Source organism: Rhinichthys klamathensis, unplaced genomic scaffold, assembly GCF_029890125.1.
Source record: "Rhinichthys klamathensis goyatoka isolate OS25496 unplaced genomic scaffold, OSU_Roscu_1.1 h1tg000476l_1, whole genome shotgun sequence".
Lineage (NCBI taxonomy): Eukaryota > Metazoa > Chordata > Actinopteri > Cypriniformes > Leuciscidae > Rhinichthys > Rhinichthys klamathensis.
This window is the reverse complement of record NW_026606964.1, coordinates 791941-813929: the sequence shown is the minus strand read 5'-3', so window position 1 is coordinate 813929 and position 21989 is coordinate 791941. Positions and strand designations below refer to the sequence as shown.

The 21989-nt window shown below is 39.1% G+C and overlaps 1 protein-coding gene across 7 annotated transcripts in view; it reads left to right on the top strand.

The window, feature by feature from the left end:
• pard3aa (par-3 family cell polarity regulator alpha, a) overlaps positions 1-21989 on the top strand; it is a 516365-nt gene that overhangs the window by 207914 nt on the left and 286462 nt on the right. For 5 of the 7 annotated variants that reach the window (XM_056237053.1, XM_056237055.1, XM_056237051.1 and 2 more), the window contains exon 5: positions 4572-4709. The exons of the other annotated variants lie outside the window; for them this stretch is intronic. In XM_056237053.1, the coding sequence (XP_056093028.1) occupies positions 4572-4709 (138 nt within the window). The remainder of the gene's footprint in view (positions 1-4571; positions 4710-21989) is intronic. 7 annotated transcript variants of the gene reach the window in all.

The following is a 21989-nucleotide window of genomic DNA, read 5'->3' as shown; positions in this document are numbered from 1 at the left end:
CAAGTTTTCCCTGGTGTCTGCGCGCGCAATACTGTACGTGGACGGGAAATATGATAATGTTTCATCTTGACGTCACGACGAAACGGCTTATGACTCGTTTGAAAAATTCATTTCATTGACTCACAGTCGACTCTTACTTTTGAAAGACATAACTTTATAAACGGTGCACTTTCAGATTTAAAACTGCAGGATGTTTTCATTCACTTAGAGCTATGTTACACACTACATGAAAGGTCACTTTAAAACAGGGGTCTCAAACTCAACTTAACTGGGGGCCGCTGGAGGTAGAGTCGGGGTCAGGCTGGGCCGCATCAAGTATTCCACAAAAAAATAGTATTCAAGTATTCCAAAAAAGGAGCACAACTGATCCAATCTTCTCAATATTTATTATTAACGTTTCTTCTGAACTGTTCCTCTGAATTTGAACATTCCTTTCTGTACATGATTGGTTCTTCATGAGCTGTTCTTCTGACAGTTGATGTTCATTTTACAAACTTTCTTTGTCTTTTCCTTATACACAACATCTTTGTGATACTTATTTTTGCTCATGTCCTTTTTATTTTCTTTATACAACACTAATATTATATTGAATGTTTTTTTTTGGCACATTTCCTTTTATTATACTTAGAAAAACAATAATTGCTTTTGAAATACAAATATTTGCAGTCATGTCTGCCCGTCTTATTGAATTCTTTCTACACATGTATAGTGTCTCAGGCAAATTACTGACTTTGCACAAATCAAAGCAAACCTTCTTATCAACCTGTTGGACACATATTACAAGCTCAAAATGATTATTCTCAAATTTTTTTTTTAGCAGGGGTCTCCAACACGTCGCTCGCGAGCTACCAGTAGCTCGTGGCCTGATTGGTGGTAGCTCTCCAAGGGCCCGTTCACATATCGCGCTCACATATTTTGCGCGCTCAAGTTCGTTATTTCAAATGTAGGCGCGCGGTAAGCGCGCTCATAATTTAAGCGACGCGCTCATTTTTTCCAGGCGCAGTAAGTTTGTACTTCGCGGTTGTCTATGACAACTATTGACAACAACGCCACTGTAAGCTGTCACGAGACTATCTATGGTAGCCCATAAGGGATACATTTAAAAAAAAAAAACGCGGCACATGCAACGACGGGCCGCACTAACATTAAACTTTAGTGTCAAGCAGGGGGCCACAAAATATCACCCCGCGGGCCGCGAGTTTGAGACCACTGCTTTAAAAGATGATGTTGTAACTACACCTATGGAGGGAAAATCATCTTTCTTCTTCATCTTCTTCACCATTTCAAACATTCGAAAGTAGCCATGTATTAGGCCAATATGCAAATAATAATAATAGCTCTAAATGGCGGTCACACCAAGGATTATAACTATAACCGTGTGACGCATTGGGCGCTAAGCAATCTCCATTGTTTCGGCTCCGTCCCATGGTAGGTCGACGGCACACAAGTCTTCGATAAAAATACGCCACCATGTTTGTCTCGGGCATCCGTGCTTCCGCTTCCTGTGGGATGGCGTCCACGACATGGCCATCTTACAAACAACATGTCAAACTAATGATCAAAGACTTCAGATTTTAGCCTAGGATCAGAGGATTCTTTTAGGATTTGCTAAATGTGTCTCAGACGGCCAAAGTCTAGGGTTAGGATTTTTGTCTGGCACAAATCGAAGCAATTTACACCAATTGGAGCATTTTTAGGACAACTCGTAAGAAGTGGCTTCCCTTTGCTCCGTCTCATTCGTCTTGAGATATTCTAGATGACCATTGCCCCTGTTCGTTGTTGACCTGGAACTCTCTTGGTTATGGAACCATAAGTCTTTGCTGTAAGAAGAATGGGATCTGCTTGCTTTGTTTGTTGCTTCCCTCTTGATTGTGGCCTCATTGCGATGGTCAACGCCTTGGGCTTTAAATGAATCAAAGAGAGGCAGATTCTCTGTTTTCCTCCCTAGTCTCCCCAAGGCAACCAATGAAAAAGAGGCCAATTATCCTTGCAAAATGGCTGCTCTTTTGCAGTGATGACAAGCCTTCAGTGCTTTGAAACAACAATATTCCAAATTAAAAGAAGGGCAAAGGGGAGGGAGCGAGGGAAGATGGAGTACTCCGAATGTGACACCGCAACCCTCGATGAGATTAGCGCGTCTCATGCCGTTCACTAGTAATCCTGTTTAAAAGCACTTTGCTTGTCGGTTTCTTCCATAATCCAAACACCACACTCTTATTTTAGCAGAGCAGAAGAATTAAGCTGTTATTTTTTACCTTTCGTTCTGCACCGGATCATTTATTTCTTGATTGTTTTTGGGGGATTTCGTAAGAAAAGCTTGAGGTGTTTGGAAGGTCTGTTTTTGGGTGATACTGTCAGATGACGATAAGCAACGGGGTGAATATAAATGTGCTCTATTTTAGCACCAGTGAATTCGTGAAATGAACATAAAGGTGTTAGTTCACCTTGAAGTAAGAATAGCTGGCGCTGAGAAGAAATGTAGCGTATTTGCATCTTGGCTGTTGGCTGATATATGCAGAAATAGTCCTTCTCAAAACTCGGTGGCTTTTTTTTTTTGGGATACATCTTACTACTTTCTTCTACATCTAACTTTTGAATATAACTATCTCATTTTATCTGGCCAAGACTTGCTGGTCTGGGGGTCAATGACTGTCCAAGATAAAGAAAAGGAAAAAAAACTAAGATATGTAGCCTAATTAAAAAATGCACATGTCAGGTTTTTTTTTTTTTTTCAATGTCATGTGGTGTAACCATCAAGGCAAAAGTACAATAAATAATATACTTACACCTAGTTTTTTGACATTTTAAAACCTGAACTATCCTCGCCATGTTTATTTATTTATTTATTTAATTAAAAATATGTTCATCATATAAAAGATGTATTTTAATCATTATGTGTATACATTGCATTTTAATGTATTTATTAGCCAGAATGTGTCTTGTTCCGTGTTTTTACAAAGCATTGTTTGGTCTTCATGGATATTTTCTCATATGGAGCGTAACATCTGTCTCTCAGTATCTCTTCCTGAACTATGAGAAACCTATAGGCCTCCTGCTGCATTTGGAGGCCAATGCCTCAATCACTCCAGCATGCTCATTCATAAGGCCATCTGTATGAATTCTTCACTCATCCTATGGGCCTTTGACCTGTTGTTCTTCATGTTCCTCGCTGTGTCTCTTCCTCCTCTATTTTATCCTGCTGTTTAATGTCAGGATTACCTATATAGATCATTTTACCTGCAGGAAAATCAAAATCACTTTGTGTTCCAACACTGTATGGGATCGCGGTTATGTCCGGTTGTGAATTGGCTCATGCTATAACCGGAAACTCGTTTTCTTCTTCCTCATTGTTCAGACTAGGTCATTAGCCAAGAGCAACGGTGCTCAGTGGGCTTTCTAGGCTAAAGCCCTGTGTGTCACAGGATAACCTGTTTTAGGTTTGCTCTAAAAACTCTTCAAATGGAGATTTGACTTGAGCTCCAGTGCCAGAGGGCGTTTGATTTCACCTTTGTGAAAACATGGAGTGTAACATTAGAGACACGGTGTGAATTAGTAGCTTGTAATGGAGCTCCTTATTAGAGAGAAATGAAATTAGCGTGCCCTATAAATTTAGGTGGGCTGAATGATATCATTGTTGGGCTTGGATCCAAGATGAGCTTCGTACACCATCCATTGTACAGTGAGTTTAATCTGGGTTTTCAGGAAGGTATTGCTATACCATATATTTAAGGAAATTGGTATTCATATTATTAAAACCCAGTCTGCTTTTGTGTAATAGCTAAGCTGGTTTAATTGTTAAAGTAGCTTCTTTTTAACACAAACACACACACACACACACGCACGCACGCACGCACGCACACACACTCACTTACTTCTTTGTTGTTATGTAATTATTGTGTTATTTGTTGGGACCCCCTCGAAAACGAGATGATACATCTCAAGGGGCTTATCCTAATAATAAACAAATTTGAACACACACACACACACACACACACACACACACACACACACACACACACACACACACACACACACACACACACACACACACACACACACACACACACACGCTTCGATAATGAAACTGGAAGTGAATTGTATGCATGAGTATGTTTTTGGGGTTTGCAAAAATGTAGATAGAAACATTTTTCCAATGAGCCTGTTACTTTTGTGGGTTTACTAACCCTTTAAAGTCAGCATGAAACCGAAGTTGCGGTAGGCTTTTCTTTCCTCTTGTGCCGTATAAACGAGTGAACCGCTCTGGGCTTGATTGTGTCCGTGAGGAATTGATTGGATGGCTGTGGTTTGCTATTGGCTGATCTCATGTGAGTGACAGGTTGCTCCGCCCACATCATCAGAGAAGAGATGCTGTAGGAGGGAGGGGAAGTTATTTGGAATAAAAATTATGAGGGCACATGAATAATAATAGTAAAAATAAAAAAATAACTACTTGTGTACTGTACACAGATCAATCATTTAAAATAAAAAAAAGTAATCTTCAATTTTATTTTCATTGTGAGTTTAATACCAGGTGTAAACGGCCTCTTTTATTACCGGCACTGTGTTTCCAGGCTAAGGATCTGGAAGCGTACCGCAGCCTGCCTCGGGATGGCGTCCCCTGGGCGTCTCAGTTTCAGAGGGAAAACGCCCGCTCCTCCCTCAGTGCCAACCATCCCATGGTGGACCAGTGGCTTGAGCGCCAAGAACAGGTACTGTCAGGAACTCCTCTGCTTTTACCGAGCTCAAAAGTGCCTCTTAACTCCAGTTAACCGCGTTGATCTCCATAAATATATTTATTTATTTGATTATTGGGTTTTTTGTTTGAGTTAAGAGTGGACTCAGGAGTCAAGGAGAGATTATTGAATACAGTGTTTCTATGGAAAAAGGAGTGTGAATGAGAGAATAAAGAGAGAAAGACACCCACGTTGTTGGGTGAGGATTTCACTAACCTTACAAAACGAGGGCTCCGGTCTCCATAGACGTGGTGGAGTGTCTTTGAAATTCAGCTCTTTGTCTATGTATCGGTGGAACTGTCTGAAGGCATGAGGGAGGTGTTTCACATTCCTCTCCCTCTCGCGGAGAGAAGAGAGAGAAAAGAAAGAGGAGAGGAAGGAGATTGAGATGTTTGAGGTGCCAGGCGTGCTGCAGGGAATTCACTTATTAATTTTCGCAATCGATTTTCTCGAACCGCGAGCATCCGTTTGACTCTTTCCCCCCACTTTTCTTTCTTCGACCCATTGAAACGGCTGTGACAGAGGTTCGGCTGCTTGTTTGCAATTCAGGTGGTCTCAGTTTCTCATTCCCCAGCAGTTTACAGAGACCCCCCCCAGCACCTCGAGGGCCCGTGACACCGAGAGTCGTGCATCATCATTAGGGAAGGCGTCTTGCGTGGAGGAGCCTCTGGGTTGGATGTCGGGTTGAAAGGAACAGTCAGTCAAGGCCTGAGCTCAGCCTGACAGACTCATTCATTTGAGCTTCAGTCTATTACAGCTTATCCGGACACCCCCCCACACCCGACCCGGGCTGGCTTTCTCAAGACACGCCATCCTAGCACCTCTGCCCTCTTTTCTTATTTCACCAATGCCTGTTTTCCACTCCTTTCCCCTCCTTTTCCCTCTTAGCACGAAGTGGTTATTTGAAGTGACAGGCAGATTTCAAGACAGATGCAGAGGTCCTGTTGTTATTCAAGCACGTTAATAAACACACACACACACGCAGACACACACACACGCAGACACACACACACGCAGACACACACGCAGACACACACACACACACACGCACACACACACACACACACAGAGACACAGAGACACAGACACAGACACAGCAGACACACACACACACACACACACACACACACACACTACTGTATAAACTACCGTAGCTAGTATTTCACCTACCTTTCGTAGTAGTGATGTGGTAGAATCATTGTTTTTTAATATATTTAAATATATATATGTTAGAGAAGTTTTTAATTTCAGCAAATGTTTGTCATTTGGAATAAGAGGGAGATAAATTACGCAATTTTTTATTTTTATTTTAAACCCTCCATATCAGTGTTATTTTAGTATCATTAATATAATATTATACTTTTTGTTCATATTTTGAATAAGATATTATTATTATTATTATGTTCACTTTAATTTTAGTTAAACTTTTAGTATTTTTTGTCATTTTGTATGTCTATATATTTTTATTATATATTTTAAAAATGTGTATAAATTTTTTTATTTAGTTTTAGTTATTTTTATTTACTTTTACTTTTTTATTATTTAAGCTAAATGAAAATTAGAAATGTTGCCTTGGCAACTAGTTGAAATAGTAATAACGAGTTTGAGTTTTTTTTTTTTTATTCATATAATAATCATTTTTTAACATGGTTTTAGTTTTAGTTAAACTAAACTAATCTAGATTTGTGTTTGGTGTTCTCAGTTGGCTGCTTAGAGTCTGGATATGTGATGTAAGATTCACAAATGAATCACTCTTTTGAATCAATTCTTTTCAATGAGTCAAAGTGGTTTGAATCAATGACTGTGAATGCAGCTTGTGAATAACTCTTTAGTTTTAAAAAATAATCTTGTAAAGTTTGTAAATTACAGTAGGTGTATAGTTTTGTCTGACAGTATGCAGTGCTTGTATGCTATAGAGCTTGCAACATTTTTTGAGCAGTTTATTCAACATTTCACAGCATAGTAAAACCACAAGGATATCGCAAGTCAAGCACATCTTTGTGTTTTACATTCACTGTATGATTATCGTCTCCACTGGCTTATCACGGAGTTCTAAGCAATTAGGTCTTTATTGCCATCTTAAATATCCATTTAATCTTTCATTTCCCATTCACTTTTATTGGCTCTAATTGTTTAGTTGCCTTCCCTCTTCACTGCAGACTCAGTTCGATATAGCCTCCATTCTATTTGCATAATGTTGTGGCTTCTTTATAGACCTTGAGTAAGCTGCTTAATTAAGCTTGGCTATTTTCTCTTCATGCATAGAGTCCATTGAGTCATGTCTCTCTTGTGTTATTTTGAGGGGAGTAGCATTACTCTGTGTGTTGCACATGGAGCTACTGCCTATTTTTATGATGATTACGTCAAACCAATGAGATCCCTACCCATGGTCACCTGAAATGAACAGCACACAGTAAAAGCTCCTTCCGCGTCACAAAGCACTTGTTCTGCATCAGCATGGCTCATCCGGTGGTGTTTTTAATTACAACCTGACGTGTCCCGCTTCACATTCCCACCTGGCGCTACTCGTACAGTGAGGTGCTGCTGTCTGTGTCCGTCGGGGATTGTTAGAGTGGCATTTCCTTTTTCATTTTTAAAAAGTTCCTCTCCCTAGTGATGAATTAGAGATGACCCATCTGGGCAGGAGGAGGCCAGCGTGAGGCTTACGCTGCATAGGTTTGTGGGTAATCTCGAGGCCTCCTTCTTCTGGAACAGGTTTTGAGAATTTCACCATCAAATTACTTTCTCATTATTATTCAAGAGAGTAGAAGTACAGCTTCCGTGTCTGTCCATTTTATTCTTACAGTGTGATAAGATATTGTGAATTAGGTTAACCCAGAATGAAGCACTGTACGTGACCACTGTCACACTTGAGCTTTTTAGACTTTTGAATTGGATTGTGGAGATAGAATGTCATTTTTTGGGGGGTAATGAATTAGAAATTGTCCGAGAATTACTCTTTCTTAGCTGTCCATTTCTTCTCAGAACAAGGAATCAGAATTCGGGACATTGTTTGATAAAGGAAAATAATTGCAAAAGACCGTCAAATCAGTGCTTTATTACTGAGGAGTGCAATTTTCTAGCCAATTCTATCTAATGAAAGTGGACTGTGCATTTTAAAGCTATAATTAAGGTGTGTGTGTGTGTGTGTTGTATAAATGTCTTCAGAACTTCTTTTATGAGCTTTTTGTGGTTTGCTTTGGTCCATCATTGACTAACTTCTGCCTAGTTAGAGAAATTCCTCATGTAATGGAGTTATCTAATGTCAAGTTAACATTGGAGTTTAGTTTTGAAAGTGAAAAACGCAGGAGGAGTGCAGGGGCAAAACCAGCAGAGTGCACCTGAAGAAGTTCATTTTTTAATGTGGTACTGATTTGGTAACACTAGTTTAGTGTCAAATTCTCACTATTAACTAGTTGCTTATAAACATGCATATTACTAGGTTATTGGCTGTTTATTAGTACTTATAAAACGCATATTATTGCCTTGTTCTACATGACCTTATTCTTCATCCCTTAATCCCAATAACTAAACTTAACAACTACCTTATTAATTATTAACAAACAGTAATTAAGAGTTTATTGAGGCAAAGGTCATAGTTAATATTTAGCTAATAGTGAGAATTGGACTCTAATCTTAAGTGTGACCACATATTTTAGATATGCTGTATTAGAAATAAATCGTCATCTCCTAATATGTGCAAGCTTTCTCCATGGATCTGTCATTTCCGGAGTGTTTGAATATCTGCAATACATCACTAAAACATTCCCTGTAAAAACTATATTAACAGATGCTTTTAAATTGTTGATGATAAATAAAGCATGCAAATTAACTCATTTTAAAATGTTTGTCAGATGTTGATATTGAATGCAATGTTTTCTAGAGCACTCTCAACATGCATGTTTATGTTTACTCAAATGGTAAACCTTCTGTTGAAAAAAAGATTTTTTACGTTTTGTAAAGGAAATGTGAGATTTTTTAACCATGCATGACTTGCTACTAATATGGCTGTCAGGGCATTGCCATATGTTTGTTAGTGTTATAGGCGGTTGCTAGGGTTGTATGACTGGTTGTTAGGTGGTTGCTTACTGTCCCAAGTCAAAATAGCCCAACCACAAGTCTTTATGATGTTCTGGTCCCTAGATATAAGTCAAACATTTAGTAAAATTTTGAGTAAAATGCATCAATCTGGTGCACCCTGAATGCAATATTAAGAGCTCAGACCTCTTTCAGTGACCAAACTGAACAGAATAAAAATGACTTTGCACTGACATGTAGCTGTTTTTTTAAATATACTGTAAAATAAAATAATAACACACATTTTACTTAACCCTAAAGTAGTAAAACTACAGTACTTATGTCTTAATTTCTTCATTTGTAAGTGCTAAACCTTCAAGATCTGCTAGTGGAAAGCTGGAGAGAGACCTAGACAACAGGAGTGAAATGCTTCACATTATAAATTTGGTGGACTTCCATAAACTTCTCTCCACAAAAAAATTAAAACTATACAAATAAGAACATAAAATGTAACTGGGAATGATTCCTAAATGCAGATTAAACTTCATACAGATGAAGTTTGCGGTGTTCACTGTTCGCTCTGAGACTCTGAAAACATTGGATCTGCTCGTGTGTAAAAGAACACAGTGCCTCGCTTCGCTCTGAAACACATCAGGCTTTATATATATTTTCTTAAATATCAACCTTTTATGGTTTGATAAGTGCACTAAGCTTTATTGCATTTTTGATTGACTCTTTTATGTTATTATTTGTGATGTCAATCGCGATTAATCGCATTAATGTCACAGTTAACTCACGATTAATCGCAATTAATCACACAATGCTCTTATCAACATTGAAAAGTGAATCGGCTTGCTTTGTGCAAATGTTTTTTATTGAAAACAACATTGACAATACTGTGTTCAATTTCACACTAACATTCTCACCTGGAGCAAATAATCTCTCACACAATGTAACACTGTCCATCAATAAAAGGGTGAAAGAAATACTGACGAGGTCCTGATATTGAGGAGGGGGCGGAGAATTCGCATCAGCTGTGTGTGTGTGTGTGTGTGTGTGTGTGTGTGTGCTTGGCCATCATCAAGTGGTGTTTCAGACTGGACGTGCTGCGATGATGATAGCTCAGTTCACAACGACAAAACACACAGATCACTTTGGTCTCGTCAATGGAACCATTTGGCAACTTTTTAAAAGTAAACTTTCCATTCAGAATCTTATTGGCATCCATTTCGGCGTCTCGCGCTCGTCATCCACTCAAAACGTAACGTTAACCTACTATTTGGCCGGCTCGCAAGCCTAAACAAGTGTGTGCGGCGTGCCTGTTGTTGTTTCCGGTCTAGCTAGATCCGCTTGTGCTTTGGTCGACGAAGCAACAAAACGTCCTCGCGCGGCACAAGCCATTGAAATGAATGGGTTTCATAGCGCAGCGCCGAGTCCTGTTGCAAAATCGCGCGATAATCGCGCGATAAAAAAATGAACGCCATTAAAATGGGTTTGCGTTAACGCCGTTAATAACGCGTTTAACTGACAGCCCTAGTTATTATGGAAAGCGTAAAACTATTTTGGGTTCAACTGTGGAGGGCACCACAGTCTAGGTAATTATTGAGAAAACACAGGAAGTATCCTTCATGTCCGTGGCACATACTGTAGTTTAATCCTAATGTGGAGAGAACTCTCTATTCTGCTTCTACGGAAACTAATTAATTCCTGTATTTAATGTCCAAACAACAAACCACCCTCCATCAAACTCTCGAGTCCCTCAATACAGAGGGAGACCAGAGAGAGTCAGAGGTATAGATTTACCTCACATCCTGGTGAAACCGTACAGAGCGCCTCTGCGTTTCATCTTCCTGACAGAGGAATAGTGGATTGGTTTTGTGGCTGGAGGATTCTGCGTTCTCTCACTCTGTCTTGCTTTCTGCTGGTCCTCCACAGGTTTTGTTTCCACTCTTTTCGAAAAATGAATCCTCTCCCTCCTCATTCATCTCTTCCCTCTCTCCCAATTCTGTAGAAAAGACAAGGGATTCTTCCGCCCCCTCTGAAAGGTTTCAGATTCTTTGTTGTTGCTTTTCCCTCTCCTCTCATATGTACTGGCTTTCGCAGTGTGTGTGTGTGCACAGTAACATACATGCATTCTCGCCGCAAGCGCATGGCAAACCTGGCCTGTAGGTGCTGCTCTGATCTCATTCTTTGAACCCTCATCCAAGAGGAAAGAAACAAAGAAAAAAAGGGCATATAGAAGAAACCCTCTTTCCCTTGGCTCCTTTGAAAGGCCTCTCCCATCATACCACACACACACACACACACTGTGATTATTCACAGTGCAAATGGCAGCCCACCAGAGAGCAGCTCCTACAAAGAAACCCAGACAATGCAACCTGAGACACTGCTAAGCTCAGCCTAGCGTAATTAACTATCTGCCTAGTTCCTGCCCGCTGGATTCATCCCTCGCTCTCATTTGGCCTCCATTTGCCCATGTAAACAAATAAAACACATTTCTTTTGCACTTTCTTATGAAGCTACATTGCAAAGAGCTTCAGAGATTTACCAAACAAGGCCCACCGCCAACACATTAGCAAAAGCTTTATTCAGTATCGCTGAGCCGAAGCGCCTGTTGATCTATCTTTCACTTCTTCTCTGGCTCACTGACCCCCTTAAACACACATTCAAATGCAACCTCACCCCCATCATCTCCCGTCTTTGAGTATAAGAACTTCATGATCTAGACTCTCAGCTGAGTTCAGCTGATCTCTGAGTAGATATAAAGTCTGTCCTTTAACCCCTTAATCTGATGTCTTGGGCTCCTCACATTCCCCAGGCCCACAGCTGACACCATTCAACCTGTCTGAAAGGCTTTCTTCACAGCACATCCAGGCTTGTCCTATGGTTGAGAAAACACTTAGCAAACTGAAACAATTCTTCTCCATTAACCTGCCACCTCTGCCCAACACCTTGACCTTTTCACCCTTCTCTGTTCGGCCGTGATATTTCACGTTGTGAAACTACGCAAAGCTTCTAGGTTGTACGTCACGCATCACACACATGACCAGCGTCGGCCAATAGTGAGCCTACGTGTGACATGCAACCTAGAAGCTTTGCGCAATATTACTACGTGAAATATCACGGCCGTACAGAGAAGGAAATGAATAGTTGAATAAAGTCGTTATTTTTGTTTGTTTTTTTGCGCACAAAAAGTATTCTCGTCGCTTGATAAACTTAAGGTTGAGCCACTGTCGTCACTCTGACTATTTTAACGATGTCTTTCATAACTTTTGGGCCGGCCAGTTTCGATCCCTTAAGAAGCCTATGGAGGAGTGATCCAGCTCTCAGATTTAATCAAAAACATCTTAATTTGTGTTCCGAAGATGAACGAAAGTCTTACGGGGTTGAACAACATGAGGGAGAGTAATTACTGACAGAGTTTTCATTTTTGGGTGAACTAACCCTTTAAGGTGGTGGCTGGGACTTTGAACATGGTAGGTTCTTTTTACTGGTCCAAGTTTGTTTATAAGTGGGTCAAAGCTTTGTTTTGTGGTTTACTAGCCAGTCTACCAGCTGGTGTGACCTGACTGAACTGGTGGACAATCTCAGCCAAGATCAGCAACCAGCGTGCCGCCATGTTCCATAAACTAGCTTAACTATGGTGTGACCAGTTTTTTTGTAGTTTGTTTTTTCTCTTACCTTGACCAAGATGGTCTACCATCTCAGTTGGGTCGTTCCCAGTTTGAAGTCGAGTTGTCCAACCAGGTAAACCAGCTTGGACAACATAGAAACCACCTACAAACAGAGCTTGACATTAACTTTTTTTGCTCAGCAGCCTCTGTGGCTAGTGGTTTTCCAAAGTTACTAGCCACTCAGCATTTTCATTGGCCACAATTCCATTGATTCCATGGGGAAAAACTGCCATATAGATATTTTTAATATTATCTCATAATTTGGCAGTAGGTATATTAGGCTGTTGTCACTTTAAGACCTGACGCACAGATCCATTATACTGTTACACATGCGTTTTCTTTCTCAACTGTTCGCTTAAAACATAACTGACAGTATTTAAGTGAATATTCACCAAAACTGGCCTTTTGACATTATTTTGTGTGTATTTCACTGTTTCAGCACAATAAGCAGTGAAAAATAACTCAATTGAGTTCTGAGAGGTGGCTTTATGAGCGCACACTTTGGGTGTGAGCACTAAATCTGCAGGAATGAGTGAAATTATGCACAATACACGCAATCCCACGGTGAAATACAAGACCTGTGACAGCAACAATATTCATCCGGAGCAAATGAATGGAGTGAGTGAGGAGAGGCGGGTTTGAGTGTAACTCGCTGTCGGAGAGAGAGAGAGAGAGAGAGAGAGACGCTGGTATCGTGTATCTATTCTGCGGAAAATGAGTATTGTAAACGTTTCAGATATTTCAGTATCAGTATTGAAAACTTAATTTTTTTGACAACACTACATAGCTCTTAGTTTATTATTTCAGATGCCTTTTTAAAAGACTACAATTGAAATATATATATTATATATAAAATTCAACCCGCCAAAGTGGCTAGTAGGAGTGCTTACACGCCACTGCTGAAATACACCCACATTTGGTGGGTTGGCGGGTGTTAATGTCAAGCCCTGCCTTTTTAGACTGGCTTTATCTGGATTTTCCAGAAGACAAAAATGTTGAAATCACAGAATAAATCCAACTCACAAATAAGTGCCTGGCTTCATGAACTTTAAGAGTTACTCATTGCAAGTCTGTGTTATCCATGCTACAGTTGTCCTGACCGTTATGACCCAGAACACAAGAACACACACATGTAGGAGGTGACCTTTGTTCCATAGTGAAGACACACGGTTTTCATCACCTTTGATTATCATGGCTGGGAAACCTTAGTGTCATTTTAGGATGTGCAGAAGTTTGGGGATGATATCATAACATATAGCTCCTTTGTTTTTGGTCCTTTCTGGGAATGAGTGTAGCTGGTCAAGGCCAATGTTTGACCTACCTGTGCTGGTTCAATAATTGGATTTAAATGATTTTTTGGACACTTAAAAAGGGGTCGACTGAAGACAATGCTAAATCATCGATTCGACTCTATAAGAAGGACTCTTGAATGGTACTCCCGGAGTTGTCCCTATACTGTATGTTCATGACATGATCTACACTGTAAAATTTGACATGATCAATAAGTCCTGACAACATGTTTTTATATTACTTCAACTCATCAAAATAAATGTAGCCATTTTAAACTTTATTTTTTAAGTTATACGAGATTGAATCATTTTTGTAAGTCAATGTAAGTTGAAATGACTTACACAGTCAAGTTTATTGTACATAAAAATGTAAGGCATCAAGTTTTGTGTTATTTAGATACAGATACAGCCATTTGGGAACTTTCTCTCTGCAATTCACATTTCTAATGGATCCAAACAGTCAAAGCATGTTCTTTGGTCTGCCTGAACTCCTATAACAATTGTTTGGCTCTGAATGAAACAGCCAAAGCAAGCTATATTAAGACACAAGCTTTTATAGATATCTGCTACACATTTTGTACTTTTTTTTTTTTTTTTTGCTCGGTCCAGACGAATTCAGTAAAAATGTTCTGCCTTTTGAGGTGGACTGAGCTCTGTGACAAGTCTAGATACACCGCTGTTATCTCATTTGTACATGAGAAAAAGACATTTTGGGGTTTCTTACGAGACTTTACTTTTATCACAAAGCATGGCAGCAGACAAAGAGACAGTGACAGACCAAAAGGAGTCTGAAGATATGACTTGTTGTCCATTTTGTACTTTGCATGTCCCACTCTCTAGTACAAGAAATTATTTGCTTATATTTTCTCAGTCTTTCTCTCGACATAAACATACTATTCGCGCTATTTTGCAATGGAAGCTTTACTTTAACCCTCTGGGGTCCAAGGTGTTTTTGGGGTCCTTGAGATGTTTTGACATACTCTGACATTTGTGCTTTTTTCAGTTGCTTATAAACATATTACTGGCAAATGTGTAATTACACTCTATATAGCACACACAGGGCTACCATAATGTGTTATCAACATGTATGTACATTTTTGTATTTTTGAGAGAATATTGTTTATGCGTGGTTATTGAAAAAACTAAAACTTAAAGTTTCTGAAATAAGGCCACAAAACACATACTAAATATGTGTCCACAAGACTTTTGACTAATGGATGTTGTCGCCTAGAGTTTTTTCTTCAAAATGATCTGAAAATCATTCTGTCTAATCATTCACATAAAACAATAGATTGTTTTAAATTGTGAAAAACATTTTTTTGTTTGCAAAGGCAATATGCGGATGGGCGGAACGGCCCAACCCCCTCATGAATAATTAGGCAGTTCTCACCTGAGCAGACTGCATACTAATGAGCCTTTCATTCAGGGGTGACACACAAGAAAGAATGCAAGGACAATATATATATAAATAAATAAATATTTATACACACACACACACACACACACATATATATATATATATATATACAAACAATCAAAATATAAATGAAAGCCAAAAGCACATTTTTAGTCACACCTTTTAGCCATCCACATACCATTTTTAGCCATCCACCGCGGTAAAAATAAACCAGTCGCATTTCAAAGTCGTTCGCGAAATGACCGCCAGGTGGCGCAAAGGGACATTTAGCAAAACGTAAGTGGGGCTAATGTCTGTAACCTATGGATGAAATACTACAAGTTATGGTAATTTCCAAATAAGCCTACAACAAACATTTATAGCCTACTCCGTAATTGTTGGTCATACAGATAAGATATAATCTTTTAAAACTGTAAAAGGCTAAAGTATAGGCCTACACTCACAAGACAAAACGTTTTCTCGCTCATGTGAGAAACAGACGTTTGGATATTTCTCAGTGAGAAAATTCATAGCCGAGCGGTAGAACTTACGGTTCATCATCAAGATGATACGGTTCAAATCCCGCACAAACATGGTATGTTGTAATTTTTATATTTATTTAGATTTGTCTAGCTCTAAAACTCTGTTACACCATACAGTTTTTTTGCTTATATTTATAAAATACAATTATCATGCATTTCCATTTTACACTACAAAATAGTATCCAACAGAACGACTTTGCATGTAAAAAATAAATTATATATAGCCTATATATATATATATATATATATATATATATATATATTATATATTTTTTTTTTCAGGGCTGCCAACTCTCACGCATTGAGCGTGAGACTCACGCAATTGACCCAAATCTCAGGCTCTCACGCCACACCCCCGATTTCTCACGCTGAAGTGTCAACCCGGTCGGTCAAATTCCTAAAAGATATAGTTTTATCTATAGATCTACCTGTTGAGCCACTCGTGATCGACTAGCTATACCGCAAATTAGTTAAAATATCCCGTAGGCCTAATCTATCTAGAGCATGCGAGACAGATATTGTTCTCCAAACCATGCGCGCGCATGGCAGAGAGGTCTGTTCCCTACAACCTAGAGTTTTTAAAAACATGGTTTTAAGTAAAGTGTGATTTGCCAGGGGGGATTGGGATTTCCTTCTGGTCTAAACATCCCTGCTTCTGCTGAATTATTTTAATCCCCACATCCCTCCCTCCACAGCTAATCAAGCTATAGGCTACTTCACCAATATCAAATATATAAAATAGAGATATGCAACAGGCACGTTTAAACGACAAACAATAAAATCAAAACCAGCGTTTCAGTTGTTCATTAGTTCCAGTGGCCTTAATGCATGCACGGCTTTTCAAAAATTCACAAAGCGTGTTGAGATTATTTTGAATGAAATATTGAAGTTTATAATTCAGTGTTTTGGCACACCACGCCGAGTGGCCCTATGCATTTTTCTAAAGTCGGGTTTTATTCTGGCATGGTGAGTTAGTGTTCGACAAACGCGGCGGCGCGTTCATTTAGATTAATTTATTTTTCTCATTATTACAGCTAAAATAACTTAATTGACTCCGTAATTTTTTGGTCATACAGATAAGAGTAGAGTAGCTTACATCGTTCAAAACTGTAAACTTGTAGGCCTATTCATATTAGGCTGGCTAACGACAAAAACAGTATATCTGTCGTCTCTGTCTCCGGGAACTGCGCGTCACAAAAATGAACCGAAAGCCACTTCAGCTCAGTCACGATAAGAAATCGGCTATGTCTAAAGCCTTTAAATGTCTAAATATTGAGGCTAATAAATGTTATCTGATTATGTAGGCTAATCCATATGAAAACGAGAGGTACAGAGGATCTCAAACATAATGTAAGCGCTTCCCAATGAGAAAATGACAAGACAAGGGTGAAAATCTCGCTCTAATTAAATGTAGGCTAAATCGCCCTGAATTAAAATGTAAAAACAGATCAAATAATGTATTTGTCGAAATGTTGCGATATTGTTTCATTTAAGTTCATAATTATTCTATAAATGTTATTTAATTTAGCAGCATTACCACGAAGCACCGTGTTTCGATATTTATTTGAATAATACAAAAAATTAAAACTTAATTCACAAATTGCATGCCTGGTTGTAAGGATCCAAAGATCCCTGTAGACTTTAATATTGAGTTGAACATTTTGTTCATGACAACAAATTAACATGCGTTTTTTCAGATTATATTTAGTTTTGCTTGGAAAAAGCTGGCCCAAACCAGTTTTATTTCATCAATTATTGAAATAATGAAATATTTAGTAATAAACTTTTATGACAGAAATATCACTAGGCTACATGTAACTTAAATCATTTAATTCCTTCATTATCAACACTGTCTAGAATAGCGATTTAAGTGTGAATTGCGACTTCTCTTTGTGTTAAGTCAGCCTCAGACTCCGATAGCCTGTGGGGGGTTGGAGGGACAGTTGCTGGACAAAGGTGTTAATGTTCCTCTTTCATATGGAGAGTGTCGGATAGCCAGCCTGATGAGCAGGCAAAATTATTGTAAGGATAAATCTGTGTCCAAATGTAGGCCCCATATCTTATTCAATTATAAATATTGTAGTTTATTTATTGTAGACTATTTAAAGTTTTTTTCACACAAAATTTCAATTGAAGTTATTGTAAGGTGAATTCAACAAGGCATGCTGTGTCTTTGAAGCAACAATTAAAGGCTAAATAATATTTTCGTGATTTGTATGGCTGACACGCAGCGACATATACAGTATTATCAGCTGTATGATGTGTTTTTACCATGAAATGTTTAATTTCGAGAGAGACCCGGCGCGCGCGAGGGAGACTAAATAAACTTGTTAAAAAGAGATCCAGCGCGAGAGAGGCAAAGAGAAACAAATGTTTTTAATTTAATTATGTTTCTTTGGACAATTTTCGTTTTGTACTGTTTTAATTGTTTAATTTAGCTGTAATTTCTTTGGCAATACAAATTTAAAATGTCGCAAGAATAAGATTAGCCTAGTGTTTCTTATTTTGCATCGCAACCCGATGCAACCCTGTTTAAATTTAAAAAAACTGTCCCGACACTTTATTTAAACCTTGAAATGTTCGAACTTGGTTTCAAACTTAAGTAATTTTAGTGTTCTTTTACATTACACAATAATTTAGCAGACTAAAGACGAGCTTCTTCATTTTCATTTTCTGATGCAATCGGCTGACAATCTTCCTTCATCAGTTTTTGTCGTTTGTGCAGCGGCTGCGGTTCTACAGGAATGTAGCAAATTTATGTTGTAATGATAATTAAACAAAACTCTTGACTTTAAATAAGTAAACAGTTATAAACAGTCACCTATTTAAGCATCAAGGTGGTAAAATATAAACGCTATGGGCCAACATCGGTTAACAACATGTATGCTACAATGAGATTCGATCTCGGGTCTGTTGAAGCTCCTCGAAGCTCGTGTTATTGCGTTGATCACTGAGCTACCGTCTGTACGCTGTTATTGTTGCAAAGCATGTATAATGTATTTCTAAATAATGTTTTCATTATTTATTCAATTACATTTCAGTAGCTTAATTTCAGTATTGTGATTATGAATTATTTTAACTACGTTTCACTTGTTGAATTCATCTGCTACCAGCTTTCAATCCCTCTGATTCAGCGCGGTGCGGCAGCAGATTACGCATTAGAGAGAATAAACCGGAATAAACGAACACTTTTCAGAGTCTATGATTGTAGCGCCTCTTAGCGGTAAAAGGCAGCAAATACACCACACATTTTACCGCCGCGGTGGAATGGCTGATGTGGGCATTGTCATGGCTTGCCTCGACATTTGCGTTTGAATAGCGCGCGTCCTCCGTGGGCGTGTCAGATTAACGCGTAATGAAGTGTAATGAGCTGGGGGAAAAAATACTGACAGCACTCTCTTTTCATACAGATTGCATAAACTGAGAATATTTGTTTTTTATATAGATTACTTCATTTAAAAGAAGAGAATTCAAGCTTCATAAAGAAAAATCTCTCGTGCCTGTGTGACAAGTAATCGCGGAGTAACAGTTAATCTTAGGACGCGTTTCAGAATGGACTTCACTGACAGAGAGAACGCAGAACTCGCATCCTGTTTGTTTTTCTTTATTTGGTGAAAAGCACAAGACTTTGTTTTTATTCTGAGTATCCACAAAAAAAATAGAAACTTAACAGGATCTAATGATGTATCACACTTATATGTAAGATCAAAATCAACCGAGTATTTTGAGTCTCTTTTGCACTGATAAGAAAAAAAGCGAGACAATCGCGCCGGCGCGATAGCCGACCCCAGGGGGTTAAAAGCAATTTGTAGCAACTAGACGTAGCTGACTTTGATCATTGGCGATGCAACAAAGTTGAGTAACTTGCAATGAGCAGCAACATATTGCGAAAACCACCAATGAGAGTGACGGCCGTGGAGGTCACGTGATCCACCTTCTGGTACTGTAGTCGATTAGGAGTTCCTACTTGTACAAAACCAAAAGTAGAACGATCTGACAACCTCAATGTGAGCGGCCCATCAAAATTGACTTCTGCTATTGAAACAACGTCCATTTTCTGTCTGATGTCACAGAGCCCGCCGATATGTCCGAACTATAGAAGCAATATGGATTTCATGAACAATTTTCTTGTTAACTCAAACTCACTTCTCAAGGTTCACACTTTTTGACTTGTTGTTACTCTGAACTCTACTAACAATCTTCATTTCCTTTCTATCTTCTCTATTTATACACAAAGTTCTGACTGAACAACATCCGAGTCTAATAAGGCCATGTTTTTGTGGCAATATTCCTCTCGCTGTCAAAACAAATCAATAAAAGGTGCTTATCTATCCATCTTGACACATGGCGTGCTACTCTTTGCACCTGTCGTGCTGACAAAACGCAAAACACAAAACACATCCTCTTTTTACCTGTAATAAGGAGTCTATCCTTCAAAACACATCAAACCTGTCATTACTTCACTCAGTTATTTATGTTCTCTCTTTCTTTTCACCCACTCTTTTATTTCCACATGGGTGATTATGAGTGTGTTATGTCCTGATTAGAATTAGTGAGTGCACTTTGTGCTCTGCTCTACAGAGTGAGAAATCACTCCCTCAGTGAGAATAATTGAGCCCAGGCCCGGTTGCCAGCTCATTACCCACAAATCATAGTAGGCTGGGGCAACTTAGCAGGAGACAATAATGACTTTGGGGAATTTGGAAACTCACTGTGGTGAAAACTGCTGTTACGCTAAGGGCATATCAGTGGTGAGGAACTCAGAATACAGGGTGGAGATGTATGGAAGTACGAGGGAAGTCAAGATGTGGGGTTACTTTACTCAAATGCAAATGTTAGATCTGTCAGCGGCGATGCAAAAGACTACGGTGCAACAAACTGTGAATGAAAGTTAAACGAGGTTCTTGTCAGGCAATTTCTCAGATGGAGGGTCCTCACAAATAGACTGGACTTGATCCAAGCTCCGTTGTTGACGGACTGCGGGAATTAGCCATGCTTGAAAAGCGCTAACATCCATCAAAGGTTTCGCATTTGTAACAGACAAATTCCTTTCAAAGCCCATTTTGGCATTAAGCGGCGTCTCCTTTCTTACTCTCTCTCCAGCTAAGTGGTCCACACCTGGACGCAATTAAATACCCAGAAAACGAGGGTAATTGAGGGAAGACATGTCACAGTTTACGCAAATAGTGAGTGGTCCCAAAACATTTCGAAAGCTAAGACGACTATGTTCTTCCACACCTATTAGACTAAACACTCTTGCGCCATTTATTTGGATGACGGCTACGCAATGAGGTAGAAGATAGACTTTGGAGACTGACAGTATCCGATTTCCCAGCCTTGCTGAATAATTCATCCCTATTTATTAGATATTTTGAGCTGTTTTCCAGTCTTTGTTCCAGTTTATAATGCGAGTGTCTCCTTTGCTCCAAGTCATTTGTCTCAAATGAGTCCACTCCACAGTGTCCATGTCCATCGTACCAACAGGCCGCTTTCGTTCTTTTATTGCCTCCATTAGAGTGTAATGCTTTTAAGTTGCCATAGGAATATGGCCAACCGTAAACAGCTCTACTTCTATGAATGGAGTCCAGGAGGAGTCCTTCTGCCCATTTAGAGAACAGAGAAACGCATTTGATGTGCATGAGTGGCGAAGAAAAGGTCTGCGGTGGCCCTCTCTGAATTGACAGGAAGGAGTGAAATGCAGATACAGGCTGAGTGGATGGTCTATCTGCTTATTTCGTTCTGTGGGAAATGAAATCACTCGCAAATTGGTCTCTGCAGGATGGGGACCGCATGGTGGGCTTACTTGTCTCCGTTGTGTGGGGAGTCCCTTAGTTCCATAACCTGGCTGTCCACAGGTGAAGCATAATGAATGCAGAGATGAATATGCATCGGTAGATGCTGTTCAAAAGTAAATTGTGCGTCACATGCTGTTATTTTCGATGAAGACTTCGTTCCCACCAGTATGAGGCCATTGCCAGTGTTCAGTGCTGTGAAATGATTGAAAACCGAACTAGCTGTCCCTCAAGTGCCAGCTTAAAAGTCATGAATAAAAAATAAAAAGTCTGCCATGCAAATATGTTTGAAGAAAATTACCTCAACCAGTAATATTTGCATGTTGATCGCATAAAAAAAAAAAAACTTATTAAAAAAAGAAAGAAGATGGTATGAACAAAACGTATTGAAAAAAATTGACTTTAAACTGTTGTTAAAGTATTATTATACTTTGTTGGTATGATGAGTATCATTAAAGTCACAGTTTAATACTGTGAAATGATTAACAGCCAAACCATCTGTTCCTTAAGCACCAGCTAAAAAGCCATGAAAAACATTACGTCGTT